We start from the raw sequence: 19,212 nt of genomic DNA on the forward strand, positions 1-19,212 counted from the left end.
TTCCTTTTCATTGCTGAGCCTTTCTTCTGCAGCTCTTCCTACAAAGCTGGAGACTGGGCTTTGCTGTACCAGCTAAAAACATGCCCACACAACCATGGTGAGGTGTACAGGCTGGGCATGAGTCTTGGGTAAGCATCCACTATGATAATGGGACTGCCTCTCGTTCTGTACCTTCTAACTGGTTGTTGAACAGCAAGAAAGCCTTTCTCCTTTGAAAAACTGGGTGAGGAATCATAGAACGGTTTGGGTTGGAAGGGACCTTAAATATTATCTAATTCCAACCCCCTTGCGATGGGCAGGGACATCCCACTGGATCAGGCTGCCAAGGCCCTATCCAACCTGGCCTTGAACACTTCCAGGGATGGGGCAGCCACAACTTCCCTGGGCAACCTCTGCCAGTGTCTCACCACTCTCGTGGTGAAGAAATTCCTCCTCACATCTAGTCTAAATCTGCCATTCTCCAGTTTACACCTGTTCCCCCTTGTCCTGTCATCGCAAGCCTTTGTAAAAAGTCCCTCCCCAGCTTTCTTGCAGCCCCTTCCAGTAGGCTGCTATGAGGTCTCCTCAGACCCTTCTCTTCTCCAGGCTTAACAGCCTCAACTCTCTCAGCCTGTCCTCATAGCAGAGGTGCTCCACTTCTCTGATCATCCTCATAGCCCTCCTCTGGATCCGATCCAACAGCTCCTTATCCTTCTTATGTTGAGGATTCCATATCCTTCTTATGCAGAGGAATGATCTTGAATGCTCTGAACTGCCGGGCGCTAGTGTGCTGACTCAAATCATACCTGCATGAATACCTCTGAACACCCACCCCCAGTTTGTATGTTTTCCCTCTACGCAGGGTGAGCTGCATCTTCCTCACATAATCAGAGAGCACGGATCAAACACGGGTGGATCTAGTTCATTTTCCTTTCTAAGAGCAGAGCGTTGTATGTATTCCAAGAAGTGACAGTGAGTTTGAGAAAGGTGAAGAAATGTGAATTTTTTTTGAGCTGATCACACAGAATATGGGACATAGGGACAGTGAGGCCAAACCCCTCCATCTGTTGGATGTGTGGGGACCAAGGGTCTCAACCACAAGCACGTCCCTGCTGCTGCCATCGCCCTGGGAGAAGGAGGAGGGGGAAGGCTGGAGGGGAAGCCAGGTTTTACCTGGCAGTGAAGCTGCCAGCTTAAGGGGACACCGGAGCAGTGGCTCCCAAGGAGTTTAGCAAGGATGAGGCACCCTGCAGAGGCAAAGGTTAAGCCTGGACGCCAAGACTTAGCTCCAAGATAAAGGCACTGCTCTTAGATGGATGCTGTCACCACGGTTAGATGTTTCAGTCTACACATTCTTCTGGTCAAAGCGATCGCTGCCTGTGACCTGCAGGCAGGTGTGAGCGTGCAAGGCCATGGCACATGAGTGCCTTCACAAGGCCTCTGCTGCCGAATGCACTTCTGCCCGCCTCTGCCCAGCAGCACAGCCTGATGTGCCCACGGATGGGTTTTTTTGTATCCCGGAGTATTTTTGGCAACGGTGATATGCGGAAGGCTGCCCATGCTCCAGCTGAGTCCTCTTGCCTAACGTCTCCTATCAGCACGCTTTGAGCTGTCCAAAGAGGACCAATAAGTAACCCTAATCTCAGGGATTTAGGTGGCAATTAGGCCACCTGGCGATGGACCTATATTTGGAGTTTTTTCCCCTGGCTCATTAACCCACAAACTGGGCCAGGCTCACAGCCCAAGCAGTCGGTGCACGGACAGAGCTGCAAAGCAAACCTGTAATTGCTTCTCTTTAAGTTTATAGGTTATGTCCTGTTTGTTTAGGTGTTTGGGACACCTGGCACTCACACGTGGCTGCTGGGCCACCAGAACGAAGGCTTTATAAATGGGAGGCTTTACAAACCCATGGTTAAATCAAGCAGCATTAGTAATCCCTGCAGTGTGACTACAGGTCCCCAAGGATGGGGGACTTCACCGTCACTGGCTGAGTCAGCGTAGAAGCTGTTTCTTGGGCTGTCAGGCTCACGTTGTAGCTGGAACCCCAAAGGGCACCTCTGCAGGGGAGCCCGCTGCTGCGCTGGGCTGCCAGAGTCCACTTCTCGGGCTTACCTGTATGTGGCACCATTGAGCTCTGGATGAATTGCTTGCTGATCTATTACTGACCATGGAGCTGTTGTGACAAAGAATTCCTTATTCACACAGTTCCTTAGGCTTTCTGGGATGCGTCCTGGAATTGGTAATAAAAAGAAGTATGTGTCAGCCGAGTCGTAGCTTTATCATCCTCTAATTATAAGCTACAATTTTTCCATGCCACTGTATTTGTTGGTATAAAGGCAGGGGGTGAGGGGGAGGCAGGGGCATAGAAATCCCATATCCCTTGTTTCAGGAGGATGTTTTGACTGTCTTGAGGTGCAGGGCTGGAAACCAGTTTCCTATCCCAAGTTCCAACTCTCTGCTTTCAGGAAAGATGTTGCCTCGAGCGTGCTGATTTCAAAGCAGGGCTTGGCCAGACACGAAGCTTGGCTTTTTTTTTTTTAACAAGAGGGGCAGTTTTCAGGACAAATGAACCGCTCATTTGCTGGACTATTGTGCCCATCATCTTGGAGCAAGCTCAGCTACAGCAAGAGTTGACACAGGTGCCTTCAATGCTCTAGGATCTGGTTTTGGCATGCAGCTGGCTATGGACTGCTCTATCTTTTGGGTTAGCACTAGAAAAACGGTTAGCAATTATTGCTACACTGTCCTTTTCTTCCAGGTCCCAGACACCAGGCTTTGCCATGCTGCACAGGTGCCCCACTGATTTTAAAAAACAAAAAAACCACAAAAATCCCCCAAACGCCTCACCCAACCACAAACATGGCCTAACGACAGGGAAGCAGAACTTGGTTCTTCAGTTCCTTTGCTGGGAAGAGAATCAGGGTTACACCTTTTTCCCAGTCTCCTGCCGAGGCATGGGCAGGGTGAAGCCCTGCCTCTACCCCTCCTGGCTCACATTCTAAGTGCACACGTGAGCGAATCCCAGCTTCTCTGTGGGGCTGAGTACCTGTGATCGCACGCCGTATTTCAGTAGCAGCAGCTTCTCTCATCTCTAGTGATGCCTGCTCACTGTACCAAGCCGTGTGCGGAGTACAGATTAAATTAGGAGCGTCTTTCAATGGGCCTTGAGCAAAACTGGGAAGAGGGAGAAAAAAAAATAATTAATCAAGGTTTAAAAAGAGACTAAAAGATGTTATGATCAGCAAAAGGCTTGTGGTCTGCCACCTGTATATGTGAGCCTCCCTCTCTAGTCCCCGACCCGTGGCACCTGGGCTGGAGAGAGCCTAACAGGGTCCTGCCAGCCTGGAACAGGCACAGAAGTTCTGCGGAGGAAGCACAGCTCCCATGCATGGCACAAACTGAAAATGCACCAAAAGAACCAACAGAGATGAAAAAAAACAACCTCTTGGGTGGTTGTTCATAATGTTCTCACAGGAATAAGTGCCTGAAGGTGTCTCTGCAGGAGTGTGGGGATGTGAGTCACCCAGCACAAGGTGGGAGGGGCTGGACATGGGGGAACCCCCTGTGCAGGAGCGCACTTTCTTTAATGTTGCTTCTGAAAACACAAGCAAAATACCAGTACTACCTCCATCCTCAAGCTGCAGTGAGAGGAGCCAGGCTGTCAGTTAGAACCAGCCTTTCCTGGCTAGCAGGAGCCTGTGGGCAGAAATGCCCCAACACTCACACAGTAAATCAGTTCTCGCACACTAGCAAGTGCTTCTTCTTGTTCTAAGCTCCCAGTGTGCCTTTGGACACCTGTGCCAGCCCCTGCCCGATGGATGCTGCTAGGTGCCAGGTCTTTTCTCAAGCCAGCAAGAGTGTCCCCCAGCGCTGGCACTGTGTGAGAGTGCACGTGAGTCTTGCACACCCCGTGGAAACGCCGCTATGGACAAGAACTTGAGAGAAAAACTAGAGCTTTACCTAAATGGTTCAGACTCATGCACATCAAGCGCAGCCCCTCGTATCCGTCCCTCCTTGAGAGCTTGAGTTAAGGCCTTCTCGTCCACCAGCCCTCCACGTGCTGTGTTCACCAGGAACGCTCCCTGCCTCATCTGGTGGCAGCCAGGGAAAGAAAAATGAGAGTGAGTTCCATGTGGTGACACGGTCCTACCCCCACCCGGAAAGAGCAGTGCTGCAGGGTACCTCTGGCCAGGACAGCACCCCACTTTTCCTGCTGAGAGGCTGAGGTCCTGCCCCAAGCAAAATCCCCTCAACTGTAAGGTGGGGTCACCCTACCAGTGCGTGTGGGTTTTTTTGTGGAAGGTCCAGCTCCAGCTTGTAACAGCAAACAAAGCCTGATCCCATCGTCACCTCCACACCGTGGGCACAGAGGACTTGCTTACCTGGCAGCACAACACCCCCTGATAAAGATGGGCTGTTGGATGCAAACAGCTCTTTTGGAGGCAGCCCGTAGGCACTAAGGCACTGGCTCGCTGCGGCCGTGATCACAGAGGGCCCCGTGGCCATCACTGATGCTCAGGGTTTGTCCACTGAAGAGCAGAGCACTCTCCTTGGTTGTGCATGTGAGCTGAATTACCTGCTTAATCGTGAAGTCATTGATGAGGTGATGGTTATGTTCGTTAAGGTTACAGTGCAACGAGACACAGTCGCTCTGATAGAGCAGGTCCTGGAGTGTGTAGACCCGTTGGACTCCCAGGGACCTCTCTATCCCATCCTGCAGGTATGGATCATAAAATATCACGTTGAAGCCGAATGCCTTGGCTCGGACTGCGACTGCCTGTGCAGTGCGACCTGTGTGCAAAGGAAAAAGATGAATAATTTAAGTGTTTACCACTGCCCTGGCTCCATGCAGCTGAGCTGCACCATGGCCTGACCCCCAGCCTGGCCCAGGGACCGCCGTGGTGGTATCATGGGACTTCTTGGCCCCTCGATAATCCCTGAAGGGATGTTGGCTGGAGGAGAACCTGTGCCACCTTGCACAAGGAGGGCCGTGCTTCGCTCTAGCAAATGTGAGATGCTTGTGTTAGAATTTAAAAATACCCAACCAAACAAAATGAGGAATGAGTCCATCAAGCACCTGTCAGCTCACGGCCATTCTAACACGTAGCAGCACCCACAGACACGCAGGTGTTGGAGGGAAGGCACATAGGGCAGCTCAGCCCCACCAACATGCAGCTCCGGACACTGCAGAGAAACAATCCTCTGTGATGCTGTGTCTAGCAATAAAAGGCAAAAAAAAGGAAAAGAAAAAGCGCCACCTTTTTTAGGCAACTTGCTTCTAGTAGGCTTTTCAGCCTCCCTCTGAACAGCTGGTTAACTGGGCATGATGAAGACAACTACTGTGGCTGGGAAGCAAAGGGCTACTGCGGCTGCAGTGCTGGGGAAAGATGGCTGCAGCGTTGCTGGAGACCCTTCTGCCTTTCGCCGCTATTCAGGCTTCATGTTCCTCTTGTGCCAACCCTCAATTACTTATTTGTCTGTTAATTTTTTCAGCTAGTGGCACAGCATTAGCCCAGCACGTGCCTGCTTAGAGGTGCAGAGTGATGTCCCCCACATGCATACACACACCTGACGCCGTCCTGGTGCACCTGAGATGCACAGTTGATTGGGGGACATCAGCCGGGTGCCTGCACGGACATCCAGCTGCAGGCATACAGCCAGGCATGCGCTGCTGCCCTCACCCTGGCCCTGCTGTATGGGCTTGGGCTAGCGAAGATTTCCTGCTGTAACCTCACTCACCTGCCTTGCCTCAGTTTCCCCATTTCAACACACTCATAAGCTAGCTGTTTGCAGTAATTAGCCCAGGGCTTTGCAGGACAACAGCACAAAGCAAGAGGGGAAAATACAGAAAGTGAGCCGAAATACTGCTATGGCACTCGTGGTCCAGCTCCCAGCCAGTGCTCCCTTGCTGGCAGCCACACTCCAGCAGCCACAGCCCTTCCCTACACCAGCACCTCACCAGATCTCTGCCACTCTGTGTGACTGACCAACAAGCGCTGGGTGAGCTTCCGCTGCCTGAACGCACCTCCTGAACGGTCTTGCGATGGCTGGACTTGGCTCCTTTCAGAAGCTCCTTTTGGGATGGCCGAGAGGGCTGTTAGCAGAGATGCTGATGCTACCTCTGATGCTGAAACTCTATAGCTACCAGTGAACTAAACACAAACTTTGTTGTATAGAGTTGTGCCTCCATGCAGGGCAGAAAGGCTCCGAAAGAGCCAAGGCTGCCGTAGCTGTGGCTCAGCCATGGAGTTTTTCAGGAGAGGATGACAGCACTACCAGATGTGGTCCTCTTGAGAAACTGACAGGTTTCACCGGTGCTCCTCCAAGGACTCAGACAAGACTCACAAAATACAACTCCTTCCCTGAAAATTCAGTATAAGATGTTCTCCCTCCTTCACACCAATCTACTGTGGTGGTTCTGGTTTTGAAAATGCTCATTTTAGGTCCTTCCTAGGACAGTGCAGTGGTGTTGAGCCTTCCTTAAAGGCTGAATGTGCGGACGGCAGCATGACACCCACCACTCACAGGCTGTCTGCCCTTCACCAACCTACCGAAGCCGATGAGGCCAAGCGTCTCCCCCCTGATGCGGGCAGCGCCGGAGGCCACCTCCCGGATCTGCTCCACGCTCTGCACCCGCGTGCCTTCCCGCAGCGCCTGGTAGAGCCATGTGTTTCGCCGGTAGAGGTTGAGGACGTGGCAGATGGTGGAGTCGGCCGTCTCCTCCACTGCAGCCGAGGGGATGTTGCAGACGGCGATCCCTGCAGAGGGAACACCACAAAGCACAAGCATGACTCAGAGGGGGCAGCCCAGCCATCCACCCCACAGCAAAGCAGAGTGGCTCCTGGCCCTTCTCCCTCACAATGCCCATCATTTTTAAAGCATTTGGAGTGACATTCTCCAAGGACATGCATGGGCTGGGTACAGTAGCCTGAAATCTTTACAAAAGCCACCGTGACCAGTAATGCTCATGGGTCCCCAATGCTGTGGCAACTCTCAGGTTTAAGCACAAGTGCAGATTTCAAGTATGTCAGCTACACAGGAAGAACTCCAGGAGCAAAGGCTTGTTTTACTACATAAAGTCTTATTCTTGTTTAGTTTAGTATACCTTCAAAGTCAATTAAATCATGCTGGCAGAAGTCATTCCTTTCCACAATAAGACTATTCAACCATTAAATTATTTAGAGACTGATAATTTGATGCACTCAAGCTGGACGGTGCTCCAGGTTGGCGTGGCAGAGCTAGCGTCCCTGTCCACCAACAAGCGCCAAAACAGTTGACTGAAACAGTTGAGACCTGTGCTGGAGCAGCTCTCCCATCCCAACACCACCGCCGCACCCCCCTGTCTGCCCCAGCACAGGTTTCAAGAACTGAACTTTTGTTCCTTTGCCACAAAAGATTAATTTTAAACTGCCACGTCCCTGCTTGGTGCTGCAAGCATTAAGTTCATGGAAAATGCCTCCCCGATCATTGCCCTGTCTGGGTCCTGGCTCAGGAACACATGTAAGGGTGTGCTTCATTTCGCACCTATTCTGCACATGCTCATATCCCACTGGATTTAATGTGATTTAAACACACATTTAAAGATGGATGTGTATTTAAATGCTTTTCTGGGCAGGAGCCTTTGAGAAGAAACCATGAAAAAGTAGGAGATAAAAAGAGAATAAGATATTCAGAAAATCCCCTTCCACGGTAAGGGGCACTGGTTCAATACAAAATTGAAAATCTGTCTCCCACAACCCTGCCAACCTCCCTGCTCCCACGAACATGGTTTTCTGTTTTTATAACTATTGTCAGCCTGACAGCTGTTTGGAAGATTATAGAAGCTGGGAGAAAACCAACTGACCCTACAGGGTGAAAAAACCACCATCAATCAAGCCCTGAAAACACTGTCTACCTCCTCTCCCTTTCAGGTGACAGGGACACGATGCTCTGGTCCTCGTGAGCTCCTAAAGCTGATGCTCTCTCAGTTTACATTCCCCATCTCTTCCACAAAGAGAACTTCTGATTTACCTTGGGGACTCAGGTGCAGCCCACAAACCACCCTGACCACCTGCCCATGCCCCTAGCAAAGCACGAGGGAGGATTTCCCAAGAAGAACATGCACTTAAGTATCCGGCAACTGCTCCTGCCCATCTGTAGGCAGAGGCTCCGGTTGCCGATGGGGGAAGAGATAAGGCGGCTGGAGGTCCATGTGTGGCCCCAGCAGCACTCCCCGTCAGCCTGCGGCTCTACCGAGGGTCCTCATCACCAGCCCTGCCAACACTTGTCCCTTGTCTGATACACCGTTTGCTTAGAGAGCTGGATGACACCAGGCTACCTCTACCACAAGTTCTTACGCTGTTACTTAGCGTCACGCTCCCAGAAGCAGGGGCCACCGGCACCCACAGTGGATGGTTCAACACCAGCATCATCTTCTGGGGGTGTCTTCTAACGACTCAAAACTAGTCCCGCCAGCCCAGCCAGCTTGGCCAGCAAGGCACAGGCAGCTGATAGCGCCCGGCACTGTGTTTAGACACTGGTCATTTATTGACTGCACAGTTTAAAAACTACCTTATGGAAAGCAATACCAATTAAACTTTACGCTACATTTGTGGGTAGTCATTATGTTTTCTACTCGACACCACATCATTTGGCCACTCAATTTACCAAGTATAAAAAGAAGGATTATACTGCAGTATCCTATTACTTTATTCGTTATATTTTTCTTTTCTTGATGTCCAAAGCCTCAGAACATTTTTATAATGGATAATAACAATAAGAGTTAAAAACATGAAGAAACCATTACGTTGAGAAGACACTCCTCTGGAAAAGAAATATCTCACTACATTGAGAATTGCTTTTTTAGGAATGACTATTTGAAACTCTCTTATCACAATTATCCTTGTAAAATGGCTCACGTGAAATGGCTGTTATTCTTCACTTCCCCAGAGATAACCTTTAATACAAGATATCCTAAACACTACTGTAGGACTGCTTGACAGACTGAATCTTGGGATCAAAACCAGTTGTAACTCAGCTGCTAAAATCATGGATAAAATTAAGCTTTCCCAGGTGGAGGTGTGCATATTGCCAAAGGTCTCTGTGATCATCCAAACCAGTATGGAAATGGGGTGGCCCCAGCACTGTTTGACACCCATACAACACAGCCTGCACGCATGCCCAAACCCAAGAATGCAGAAAAATCACACAGCTGGAAGCAGGGGCTCCTTTCTGACAGTGTGACCCTTCGTATTTTGGCAATCCACGTAACACACCCCCACAGTAAATCTCTTTTTCATGAGATAGCAAAGGAAGCAGCAACAACCCAAAGCACTATTTGTGTTCCACCATCTGACATGTCGCTTTCCCAGCAGTGTGGGCATGACTCTGAGAACGAGATCAGATCAAGAGACTAATCTTGCTTAACAAAATATAACAAAACACCCTTCCTCCAATTTTTCTAAAGCTAGATCAACTCTCCTGTGCCAGAAACAGAACAGTCATACAAATATCCGTCAGTATAAGGGGACACCTGAAACTAGGGACAGCGCAGGAACGAGACATGCGGATGAGATAGTTTCAACACGGTATAAGCCTAAAAGCTGCCTTCTAAAACTGCATCATTTTGTTTACTTCATGGTCTTGTTTACTTGTCATAATATTCTCTACATGAAAAAACGTAAACTGCACCTGTACTTTTAAGGGCTGATCCAACCCCCTTTGGCTGCAACTCCACTTTGCCAGCACGCTCCCATGGGAAGCAGCAGGCACTTACGCTGATTGCAAAGACCTAAAAGGACACAGGATGGAATTAGAGCGCAGAGCTGAGACTCACCAAGCTCTCCCGCAGCTTTGATGTCGATGTTGTCATAGCCACTGCCTATTCGAACAATGACCCGTAGGGCCTTGAACTTCTCTAGGTCTTCTCGAGTCAGTGTGATGGTGTGGTACATCATTGCCCCAACAGCTTCATTTAATACCTGGAACAGAACAGAGATGTCAGTGTCCATCAGGACACCTGGAAGGGACACTTGCAGCTCCTCAATCCGGAATATTACACAGTAAATTGTTCATTTTTACTGCTGACCTACAGTCTGACCCCCAGGCACGGTGCAAGCCAACACTTCCAGGTGTCACCAATACCTAGACTGTTCCCTATGCAAACAGATTGGATGGATATCTGAAAACTATGATGTTACAGCTGGGGAGAAAAGGCAAAACTGAGCCAGATGCTCACCTGGACCCTTTTCCAGTGAGTATCTGCTAATCCTTCTGCTTCCAACCATCACTAATTCTGCTTTCAAAAAGGAATTAGGTTTTACAGCAGCATCTGCTGTTTTTGAACACAACTGCGTGTTACTTCTAACTCCTCAACCTTCTTTTGTATGTTGGAAGCACAAATACCTGTCACACTGTTCACATTAAGCTTTCCTGTATGTTTTCAAGAGTACCTGAAAAGATCTGTGTGAGGCTGTATTGACAAAGAATCACCAAATGATTTAGGTTGGAAGGGACCTTAAAGATCATCCAGCTCCACCAACCCTCCATGGGCAGGGACACCTTACGGTCACATAAGGCTGTACTATCAAAGGAGATTCAAACCTCCATTAGTGCTCTGAAAACCCAAGACCTATCCAAATTCTCCAAGACTGGCTCATCTATCAATGTCTCACAAAAAAATTCCACTGCAAAGCTCAGCACTGATGCTATCTGTAGTTTTCTTTCCCATATCCTGGAAGCGATTTTTGATCACTTCAAGCCTCACCTGAATTATCCAAATATGCACAGAGAATCATTTTAAAAGAAGTATTTACAAGTAGTTGAGCTTCCAAACAGACACACCCATCCACAGTGCAAATATCTGCCTGCGCGATGCCCAAACCTCACTGCTGGGGAGAAATGAGCTGCTGAGATGCAGCCAGCACCTGAGAAGACTCATCAGCTGCATCACGGGATGGTGTTAGCAAAGCCAGAGCAACTGTGCTGCACCCCATGGAGTGTCGTGCCTGCTGCACTGACCAAGCAGACTTCCAAAAAAAAAAAGAGAAACGTTAATAATATTGATGTAAAAAACCTGATGCAAAGAGATAAGGTGACCTTTATTTTTCCAAAATAACATCTGGCTTTTAAGACAGCCTCGATGAGTCTTAATCTGCAGCGACGTCTGTTGATGTTATCTACTGATCCACTCGAAGTGCAGCTTTATACAAGAAAAACTGGAAGAGGATGGCCAGAGCACACGGTTCCCCAGGCCGGCCCGCCGCACCCGCGCAGCTCACGTTACCTTCTCATGAATCTCCTGAGTTGATTGTGCGTCACAGAATGCAACCGTCGCCAAGTCCTTCAAAATGGGCATCTCCACTGTACAGTCTCTCCCGTCCAGCAGTGCCACCAGGGGCCGGGGGTGCATGGGGCCGTTCATGATTTGAGGGCGAATACCTGCAAGCAGAAGGAACGTGGATTTTACACCAGTGCAGCGGGAAGGTCCTCCCGGCAGCAGCGGTACCTGTGCATGGTTCCTGTGTCAGATGAGGGGCAGCTTGTACAACAAATGTTGGGGGATAATGGCAATGCAATATGAAGTTTAGCTTGAGGTCCAGTTTACCCTCTGGAAGTATGACTGCAGTTTTGCTGCAGGTTTAATGGAGGAAGTTTAATGGCTCTCCATTCCTGCTTTATTGAATCTGCTTTCAGAAAGGAAGAACCAAACTGGCTGGAGAGAAAATGCAGCCAGGCTTGCTCCCAGGACAGGGATGGACAACCCCATTTCATCTACTTGTGACTTCATGGAGGTGTATCTCTGCTGTGCCGATCCTCACCGACACAGGCCATGTTTCAACCCCACTGCCGGCGCTGCCATTCTCTTCAACTGTTTTAGCATCTTAGGAGTGGAACGCAAGCCAGCAGTAATTTTTTCCCTGCCGGCAGGAGGGATGGGATTTCATTCCACAGCTGTATGCTGGCACGGTCTGTTTTTTAAGGAATGACTTTACCATTTTAATGGCCTCAGAAAGACAAGTCCAAACAGACATCCACTAAAATAAAAAGGATTACTGGAAAATCACAGAAAGAGCAGGACACTGAAGACCTCTGGCATATAGGCCTATACTCTCAGCTACAGAAGAGCTTCAAAGGTGGGCTGGTGAAGCTCAGCTTACTTTGTAACCAAAACTACTCTATCCCAACCATCCTGCAGGATACTCTGGGTTATGTGGCTGTAGTCAGTGTGCAGGACCTGCAGGACAGGATGAAATGGATGTAGATCCTGCTCCATCAGTGCAGGACACTCATCCTCTCACACCTACACACACCTCACCATGGGCTGCTCCCTTGAAAATATGGTATTCAGGGGTCTGTTGAGTCGTGCTGCTTTTTTCTTGTTTCATAACAGCATGTACTCCAGGCTGAGATAAGGAAAGGAATGGTCACCACCAAGGGCTGCAGAAGTCTGATTTTTATATACTATTTATTGCTCTTCTGCAGATTAACCAGCTCCATTTTGGACAAATCACTTAGAAATTTCTATGTCTCCATTTATCACTCATTAAAGGCATTTCTTACATTAAGAAATCTTACAAAAGATCTCAGCTATCATTTTTGGTTACCCACGCAGTTTCTGGGAAAAGCATAGGTGGCACAGCAGGTGCTCTGGGCACAAAGTGGTGTTTTATTTCCACTGCCGCACCATCAGATGGCTAAACCTGGAAGCACAACTCCCTCACAAGCAGCCTCAGAGAAGCCCCTCTCCTTACCAAAATCGCCACAGAACCTTTTAGGGCTACCAGCCAACATCTTTATCACCTTTAAGCACAGTGGTTGTGTGATCCTTTCACTGAGGGGCTAACAGACACAGTAAATGCCTTCACTCTGCTGGATAACAGCATTTTCCCCTGCCATGCTACATCACGGGAATCACCACTTACACCCAGTAACACCACTGATACTGATGAGCTGGAAAAGCACACTGTTTGGCTGAGGGAACTCCTGCGGGGTTGGTTTTGGGTATTTTGCAAAGCCAAACATCTGAAGTGGAGCATTACAGAACAAATGCTACTGTCTGTAGCACTATTTTTGAGTAAGTCAGAGTAAACTCAAGACACTCTGGACTGCAGTCAACACCAGGAATCACAGCCAATCAGAAGAACGATAATGAGGGAAGGAAACTAACGAGAAGAGCAATGCACTGATTTTACTATTTTTAAGGGAAAATTAAATCTGCCTTTTTTCCCCTGACTCCTACTGTGTAAAGCATTAGCAAGATCTCCACCAGCTGATGTGTATGTGATAGCCGTGGGTGCTACAGGCCATAGCGATGACTCCCAGACTGCATCACCCCCAAGAGCATCGCCCCAGGGAGGGATCCACACTGCTGCGTACTAAACACAGGCTAGCACATAGTTACATTCATTTTACATGGGAAAGAATAACCCCAGAGAAACAGGCAGGTTTAACGGAGGAGATTTAATGGCTCTCCATTCCTGCTTTATTGAATCTGCTTTCAGAAATGAAGAACCAACCAACCCACTAGACACAACTGAAGATTTTCAGCATTACATGTGAACTTTTCTGGGATAGGTCCTTCTCTCCATCTTTCCTACCGAGACCTCCATTAGCAAGTACTGGAAGTAACATATATGTTTGCATGCATTTCATCCGGATGGAAATGCAACTGTGTCAGTAGGCAGCGTAGAGTGCCGAGACGATTTGGATAACCAAAAGAAGCTTGCCATAAGCAGATAAACAAGAATAAAAACATGTGCAAATCTCAGAGTGCTTACACAATCCTTAAGTGAAGCACTACACCACAGATAGATTATTTTATCAGGTTAACAAGAGAGTGAATTATAACACCGATTTAAACGCTTACTAACATGTATGATCCCCACAGCTTAGAGCATCACCTATCAGCCTCGCATCACAACTGTAAATAAAAAGGAATATGATACAGGGGCAAGGTGAACACGGTGGTCCCAACCGTGGTGGTCACCGGGCGCCATCCCCGTGCTGGGCAGCCACACACCTGCCTGGGCGCACCAGGACCATCCTCAGGCAGGGCAGCAGGCACACAGGGCCTGGAGGTGGCTTTCTGTGGGCACGGCACATGGAAGATGAAACCACGGGTTATCTGAAACTTTGACATCTAATCCGGGCCCCAGAATAACGGTTTTATTATGCTACCATTACATAAGCTTCTTTGAAAGTCAAACAAAACACAGCTTTTTTTTTTTTTTTTTTTTGAAACAGCATCTGTGTCTTTGCTTGGGATTAGGGATGTAATTGTGCATGATGACACAGGCTTCTTAGGCATGACACCCTCACCCGCACACAAAAGTGCGGTCACCGAGGGTGAATGCTGGCTGGAAACTGGGAGGTATTTGGAGGAATGTCTCTAATTTCTCCTACTTCAATGAGGGAATTTACCTCAGCCTGACAAGGAAAGTTTTGAAGCAAATCAATACGAGATGAAGCACGTAATGTATGGAAATCACATCGTAATAAAAACCATTGGCAGGTTTGCAACTTAAACCATAGTGTATTTTCCTCGCCTGTCTCTCTTGTAGCCTCTCCACCACCCTGCATCTACTCTTCACCATCCTGGTTCCTACCTCCTGCACAAATGCATTCAAACCAAAACATTTGGACTGACAAAACCAAGTTAAACTCGGAATGCTCTTCTTTTTCCCCAAGCTCATACAGCACGTTTGCTTCTGTGTGCAACTGCTTCATTAAGAACGAGGTATGCTATAGATCAGAAAGCAATTAAACAACCAGACGTTCCCCCCCCCCAAATTCTGGTAAAACATTGCAGCCATTAACCCTTTCGCTCTGCCACACGTTGCAAAACATCTAGACTCACTCCGCCAAGGGGCACGATGCTGTGTAAACCGAGCCCATCACTGCCTCCCCGCCCGGGCAAGAGCAGAACAGGGTGCCGTGGGCAGGAGGCAGCGTACCAGCGCTCCTTGGGGCTGGGGTGGGATCAGATCTCCCTCCCAAGAGCAAATTCGGTGACTCCCACACCATCTGAAGCCGATTTTGCCAATAAAGCCCCATCCGTTCTTGCAAAGTTGTGGCAAGTATTGTTTGATATGTATTTTTTAGGCATTTTCAGCTGCACCCAAACCCTCGCCAGCATTGTAGGGAGAGCTTGGTAAGGAAGAGGGAGAGATTTATGGAAAACAAATAAAAGAAAGGTTTTGCAGTCACACTGAGAACTCACAACTCCACCCCGGCTTACAGGCAGCGCTGCTTGTTGCACGCAGCCCCGCGTATAAAGTGCTTTTGTTTCATTTTTAATACACAAAGCCTGCTTGTCCTCTTCTGCCGCTCCTCCCCTTTGCCACCCACTTGTATCCGATCCCAATGGCACCCCTGCCAAGAGAATTAGGGAGTGCTCCCTGCTAAATGGCAGCCTTTGTGTGACCGCAAGACGGCTGGTACTATCTCACAGAAACAAAAGCAGAAGCCATTTGCCTAATTCTTATTAATCTCAGTTGCCTACACCACGCAGCATTAAATAAAAAAAAAAAGTCTTTAAACACGTTCACTTGCAGTATATAAAAGTGCATCAAGAAGCGATCCTGACACTCGCCTGCATTACCCGTTCACAACAAAGTAGCTACAGTTTTACAGTCAACTACACACTTTATTAAACAAACAGAAAAGAAACAGGAAATTTCCCCTTGCCTGGAAAATGTTGCCTCCACATTCTTCTTCTTATTAAAAACCACACATGGCAGGGAGGGAGGAGAAGGGGGGGGAACCCACACACGATAAAATACTACCACTTTTCAGTGCGTTGCCTCTCCTTTCGTCTACGAGGGGGTATCTTCAAACAAGCAATCCTGCGGCCCACAGCTGCAACATCTCAAGACAAATGTCTCTTTGAACACGGAGGGAAAAGAAAAGGCTTTTGTCCTGAGCCACGGAAGAATAGTCTGAAATTGCAAGAGGAGTTACAGTCACCTCTGTGCGGCTCCCAACTCTTCAGAGCACTCCCTCCAGACTTTGCCGAAGCTTTTAACTAATCGTAGTTCTTTCCCAGCCCTTGAATAAAATCATGTGAGTGCCAGCCAAAAAATCTTATGCTATGCACACTAAAGGGTTTGTATATGTCACAGTTGCTTTTCCCCCCTTCCACTCCCCTCCTCCTATTGACTTGCACATACAGCGTTTTTTTCGAGCTGTCTCAAATGGATTTAATCTGTGCCACGCTGTGTTTTATGTTTGTTTGGGGTTTTTTTGTGTGTGTTTTTTTTTCAAACTTAAAAAAAGAAACATGCCTTTCCATGTGGAGTATATTGAACGAGACTCCAGAAACAGGCTGATAGCCTTTAGCAGCACTGGCGGCACCACAAAACCAAACACAAAGCACTGGGGGAAAGCAAGGCTGTGCTGATCTCATCTAGCACCCAGAAATCAAGGGCTGAATTCTTTCATGATGTGGAAATCAAGTGCTTTTTAACATCAGAAACGACACTCGCTTGCTGGAAGGATTCATGTCTTCTTGGAGATGTCCATTTCCAGGTTCTGCCCAGTTTGTCCCAGACAGGAAAAATCAGCCCCATAACATCATTATCCCAATCCCAGACTCCTGTCGAGCACAGGAAGTGCCGCTGCGGGACATGGCAAAGGAGGGCAGGTCATGATTGTGCAATGCCTGGTCTCCAGAACACGCAGTGGCTCACAGCTTGGAGCAGTTGTTTTTCTCCCTTTCCAGTTGCCATTGTCATGGCCAGTGGCAAAAACACTTGGAGACAACTCCCATCCAAGAAATAAACTCTGCGTCTCACTCCCAGTTTAATTCTATTAGTGCTGCATCTCACTTACTTAGTGCCATCGGGAAGGGGGATGATGGCAAAGTGGAGGCGACTTCCAGCCCAGCGAGAAAACCCAGAAGATCATGGCAGTTCCCTCTGGAAAGGGAAATCACACTTCAGAGAAACTCACGAGCTCCAGAAAGATGGGCAAAGAGGCAAAAAGGTCCATTCTCCCCCATGAGGGACAGGGTCCCCGATAGAAAGTCAAAAACTCCTGCCTGCCATCGGGAAGAAGTTTGCCTGTGCAAACTCCTGACCTCTCCAGTACATTTGCTCCGGTCAGCACATACGAGCTGGCTTTTTGCCAGGTCCCTTTTCAGATAACTTTACAGGGCTTCCTTTAAGAATGTATCTTTTAAAATTCGTAGGAAATTCCCTTATAAAACGACACCCTTATTAGCTGATATGAACACCATGCTTGCAGTCCCCAGCTGAACTACAGAAGAACCACAAAGAAATGCTCAGTAAGAATACGGTGAGCATATACATACATGGTATTTTCTTATTCTTATTTGAATTCCTGTAGACACACACTAGAAACAGATACACCTCTTCACCTCCTTTTGTGTATCGCCCTTAAAGCATCAAGATACATGTGAGCCACTGTCAATGCCATAGGGATGCAGTCTCGGGGCACGAAAGCCAAACACAAGCTTTGCAAAACCCTGGAGCACTCTTCTTCTATGAAATAATCTCTGAACTGAACTAAATTTGATCCAGGAGCAATCAAGATACACCTGCAAGTATATAAACTGGTGTAATACAACAAAAAACAATTACGAAGCCCCTGCTGTAGACCTGCCGTACTAAATTGTCAGTGTTTTGGTTATTCCTGGGATGTAAGGTGGGCAATTACGTTTCTACAAACACCAGCCTGTGACCTTCCACCCCAGCTCACACATGGGTTAACAGAAGCGACTTCAAGGGGAGCTAAATAAGGTCTTAGGGTGAAACTCCTGAAGGCCACACAAGACGATGAGAGAAGAGGAATGCCTGAGGGATGGCCAAGGACTCAAGAGAAACAGGAGTGCAGAGGAGGGGATGGATAGATGGGTGGATGGATGGATGGGAGGGATAGTGAGTCTAAGGAAGCAGTGGGAGCTGCCAGGGCACATGCAAGAGACAGCAGAGCAGATGGGAGAGGCCATATGGGACAGTGAGGGATGTTACCAAGAAAGCTAAAAGAAGCACCTGGGAGGAAGAAATGCTTGCTTAGAGGAACTCAGTTTCTTGTACTCAATTATTTTTTTGAGAGGGATGGGAAGAAGAGAGGGAAAAACTCTGTTAGGCTTTGTGCTGAGGTTATGAGTCAGGCACCACACAGACTCTCAAACCACCGCACCGGGCAGAGTCTGAGCTTCGCAACTCCTACTGAAAACACTAAGGGGAAAATGTAGCAAAAAATCCAATAAATTCCCCTTGAATGTGCTCCATTACTAAGCCCAGTGCTGAATTTGTAGTGCTTAGCGGATGGCTTTCTTGATATTACGCAGAAACCTCAGAAAATACTTTCTCTCCAGGACTGCCACTTCAGCTGCAGGATAGATTCTTTGCGTTTCATATGTGTGACGTTCACCTCTGAGACACACATTCCAGCCATATGGCATCATGCAGGAGGGGTGACATCCCATGCCAGTTCTTCGGATCCCTCCCTATCCTCTTCATACATTTTGGTTTTCCTTCTATCCAAATGGAAACAAACTACGGCAGCAGAACATAAATGAGCTGCTCCAGGAAATGGACAGCTTGCATTTTTTTTGTTTTTAAAAGATAAAATAAATAGAACCAAGGAGAAACATACCGATGCTTTACATAAGGGCGCAGGGGAGAGTTGCTGATATTAGCCATCTGGGCAGGCGGCTGCCCGGACTTCAAATCACCCCGAGGGATTTTGAGGCTGTAAAGATGTTTTGGAAGATGAGATGTAAAAGTTGAGGCTAAAGATGAGGCTGCTGACCAGCAGTGACAGCCCTGGCACAGGGACAGCCCGAAACGCCCCTGTCTGAGACTCCACAAGACCAGCAGTGGGGCTGCCAACAACGTACCAGAGTTGCAGGGTGCAAACTTGGTTTTATCATACAGACAACTGACAGCCCTGTGGTCTAGACTGGAAATTTTCCTCCAATGAAAAAAAAAAAAAAAGAGGTGATCCATCAAAGCAAGCACTTGGATTCAGCTGCTGAGAAGCAAGAAGGGTTCAATCACGCTAGCTGTCCATGTGCCTCCAGCACCTTTTAAACTTGCATTTGCACATGGATAATGATTGATTCTGAATGGAAAACAAAGAAAACACCACGTTGTGAGATACTTATAGGAATGAAATTATGCTGGTGTTAACCACTGACATTTCTTCCCATTACGCTGGACAGAAACTGCTATTAATCTTTTAAGCAAGATATACATAGGGCTTTCTATACGCTGCTCTGCTTTGCTG

General features: G+C 48.1%; 1 protein-coding gene across 7 annotated transcripts in view; it reads right to left on the reverse strand.

Annotated features, from left to right (window-relative positions):
• CTBP2 (C-terminal binding protein 2) overlaps positions 1-19,212 on the reverse strand; it is a 142,834-nt gene that overhangs the window by 2,479 nt on the left and 121,143 nt on the right. For 5 of the 7 annotated variants that reach the window (XM_054070914.1, XM_054070918.1, XM_054070916.1 and 2 more), the window contains 7 exons: positions 11,243-11,397; positions 9,794-9,938; positions 6,531-6,737; positions 4,556-4,770; positions 3,940-4,070; positions 3,026-3,153; positions 2,092-2,209 (listed from right to left, as the gene is read on the reverse strand). In XM_054070914.1, the coding sequence (XP_053926889.1) occupies positions 2,092-2,209; positions 3,026-3,153; positions 3,940-4,070; positions 4,556-4,770; positions 6,531-6,737; positions 9,794-9,938; positions 11,243-11,397 (1,099 nt within the window). Of the gene's footprint in view, positions 1-2,091; positions 2,210-3,025; positions 3,154-3,939; positions 4,071-4,555; positions 4,771-6,530; positions 6,738-9,793; positions 9,939-11,242; positions 11,398-15,645; positions 15,877-19,212 lie in introns of those variants that run through there. The other 2 variants (XM_054070917.1, XM_054070919.1) reach the window with 2 other exon arrangements.

The sequence above is a fragment of the Cuculus canorus genome, chromosome 7 (genome assembly GCF_017976375.1).
Source record: "Cuculus canorus isolate bCucCan1 chromosome 7, bCucCan1.pri, whole genome shotgun sequence".
NCBI classification, from domain to species: domain Eukaryota; kingdom Metazoa; phylum Chordata; class Aves; order Cuculiformes; family Cuculidae; genus Cuculus; species Cuculus canorus.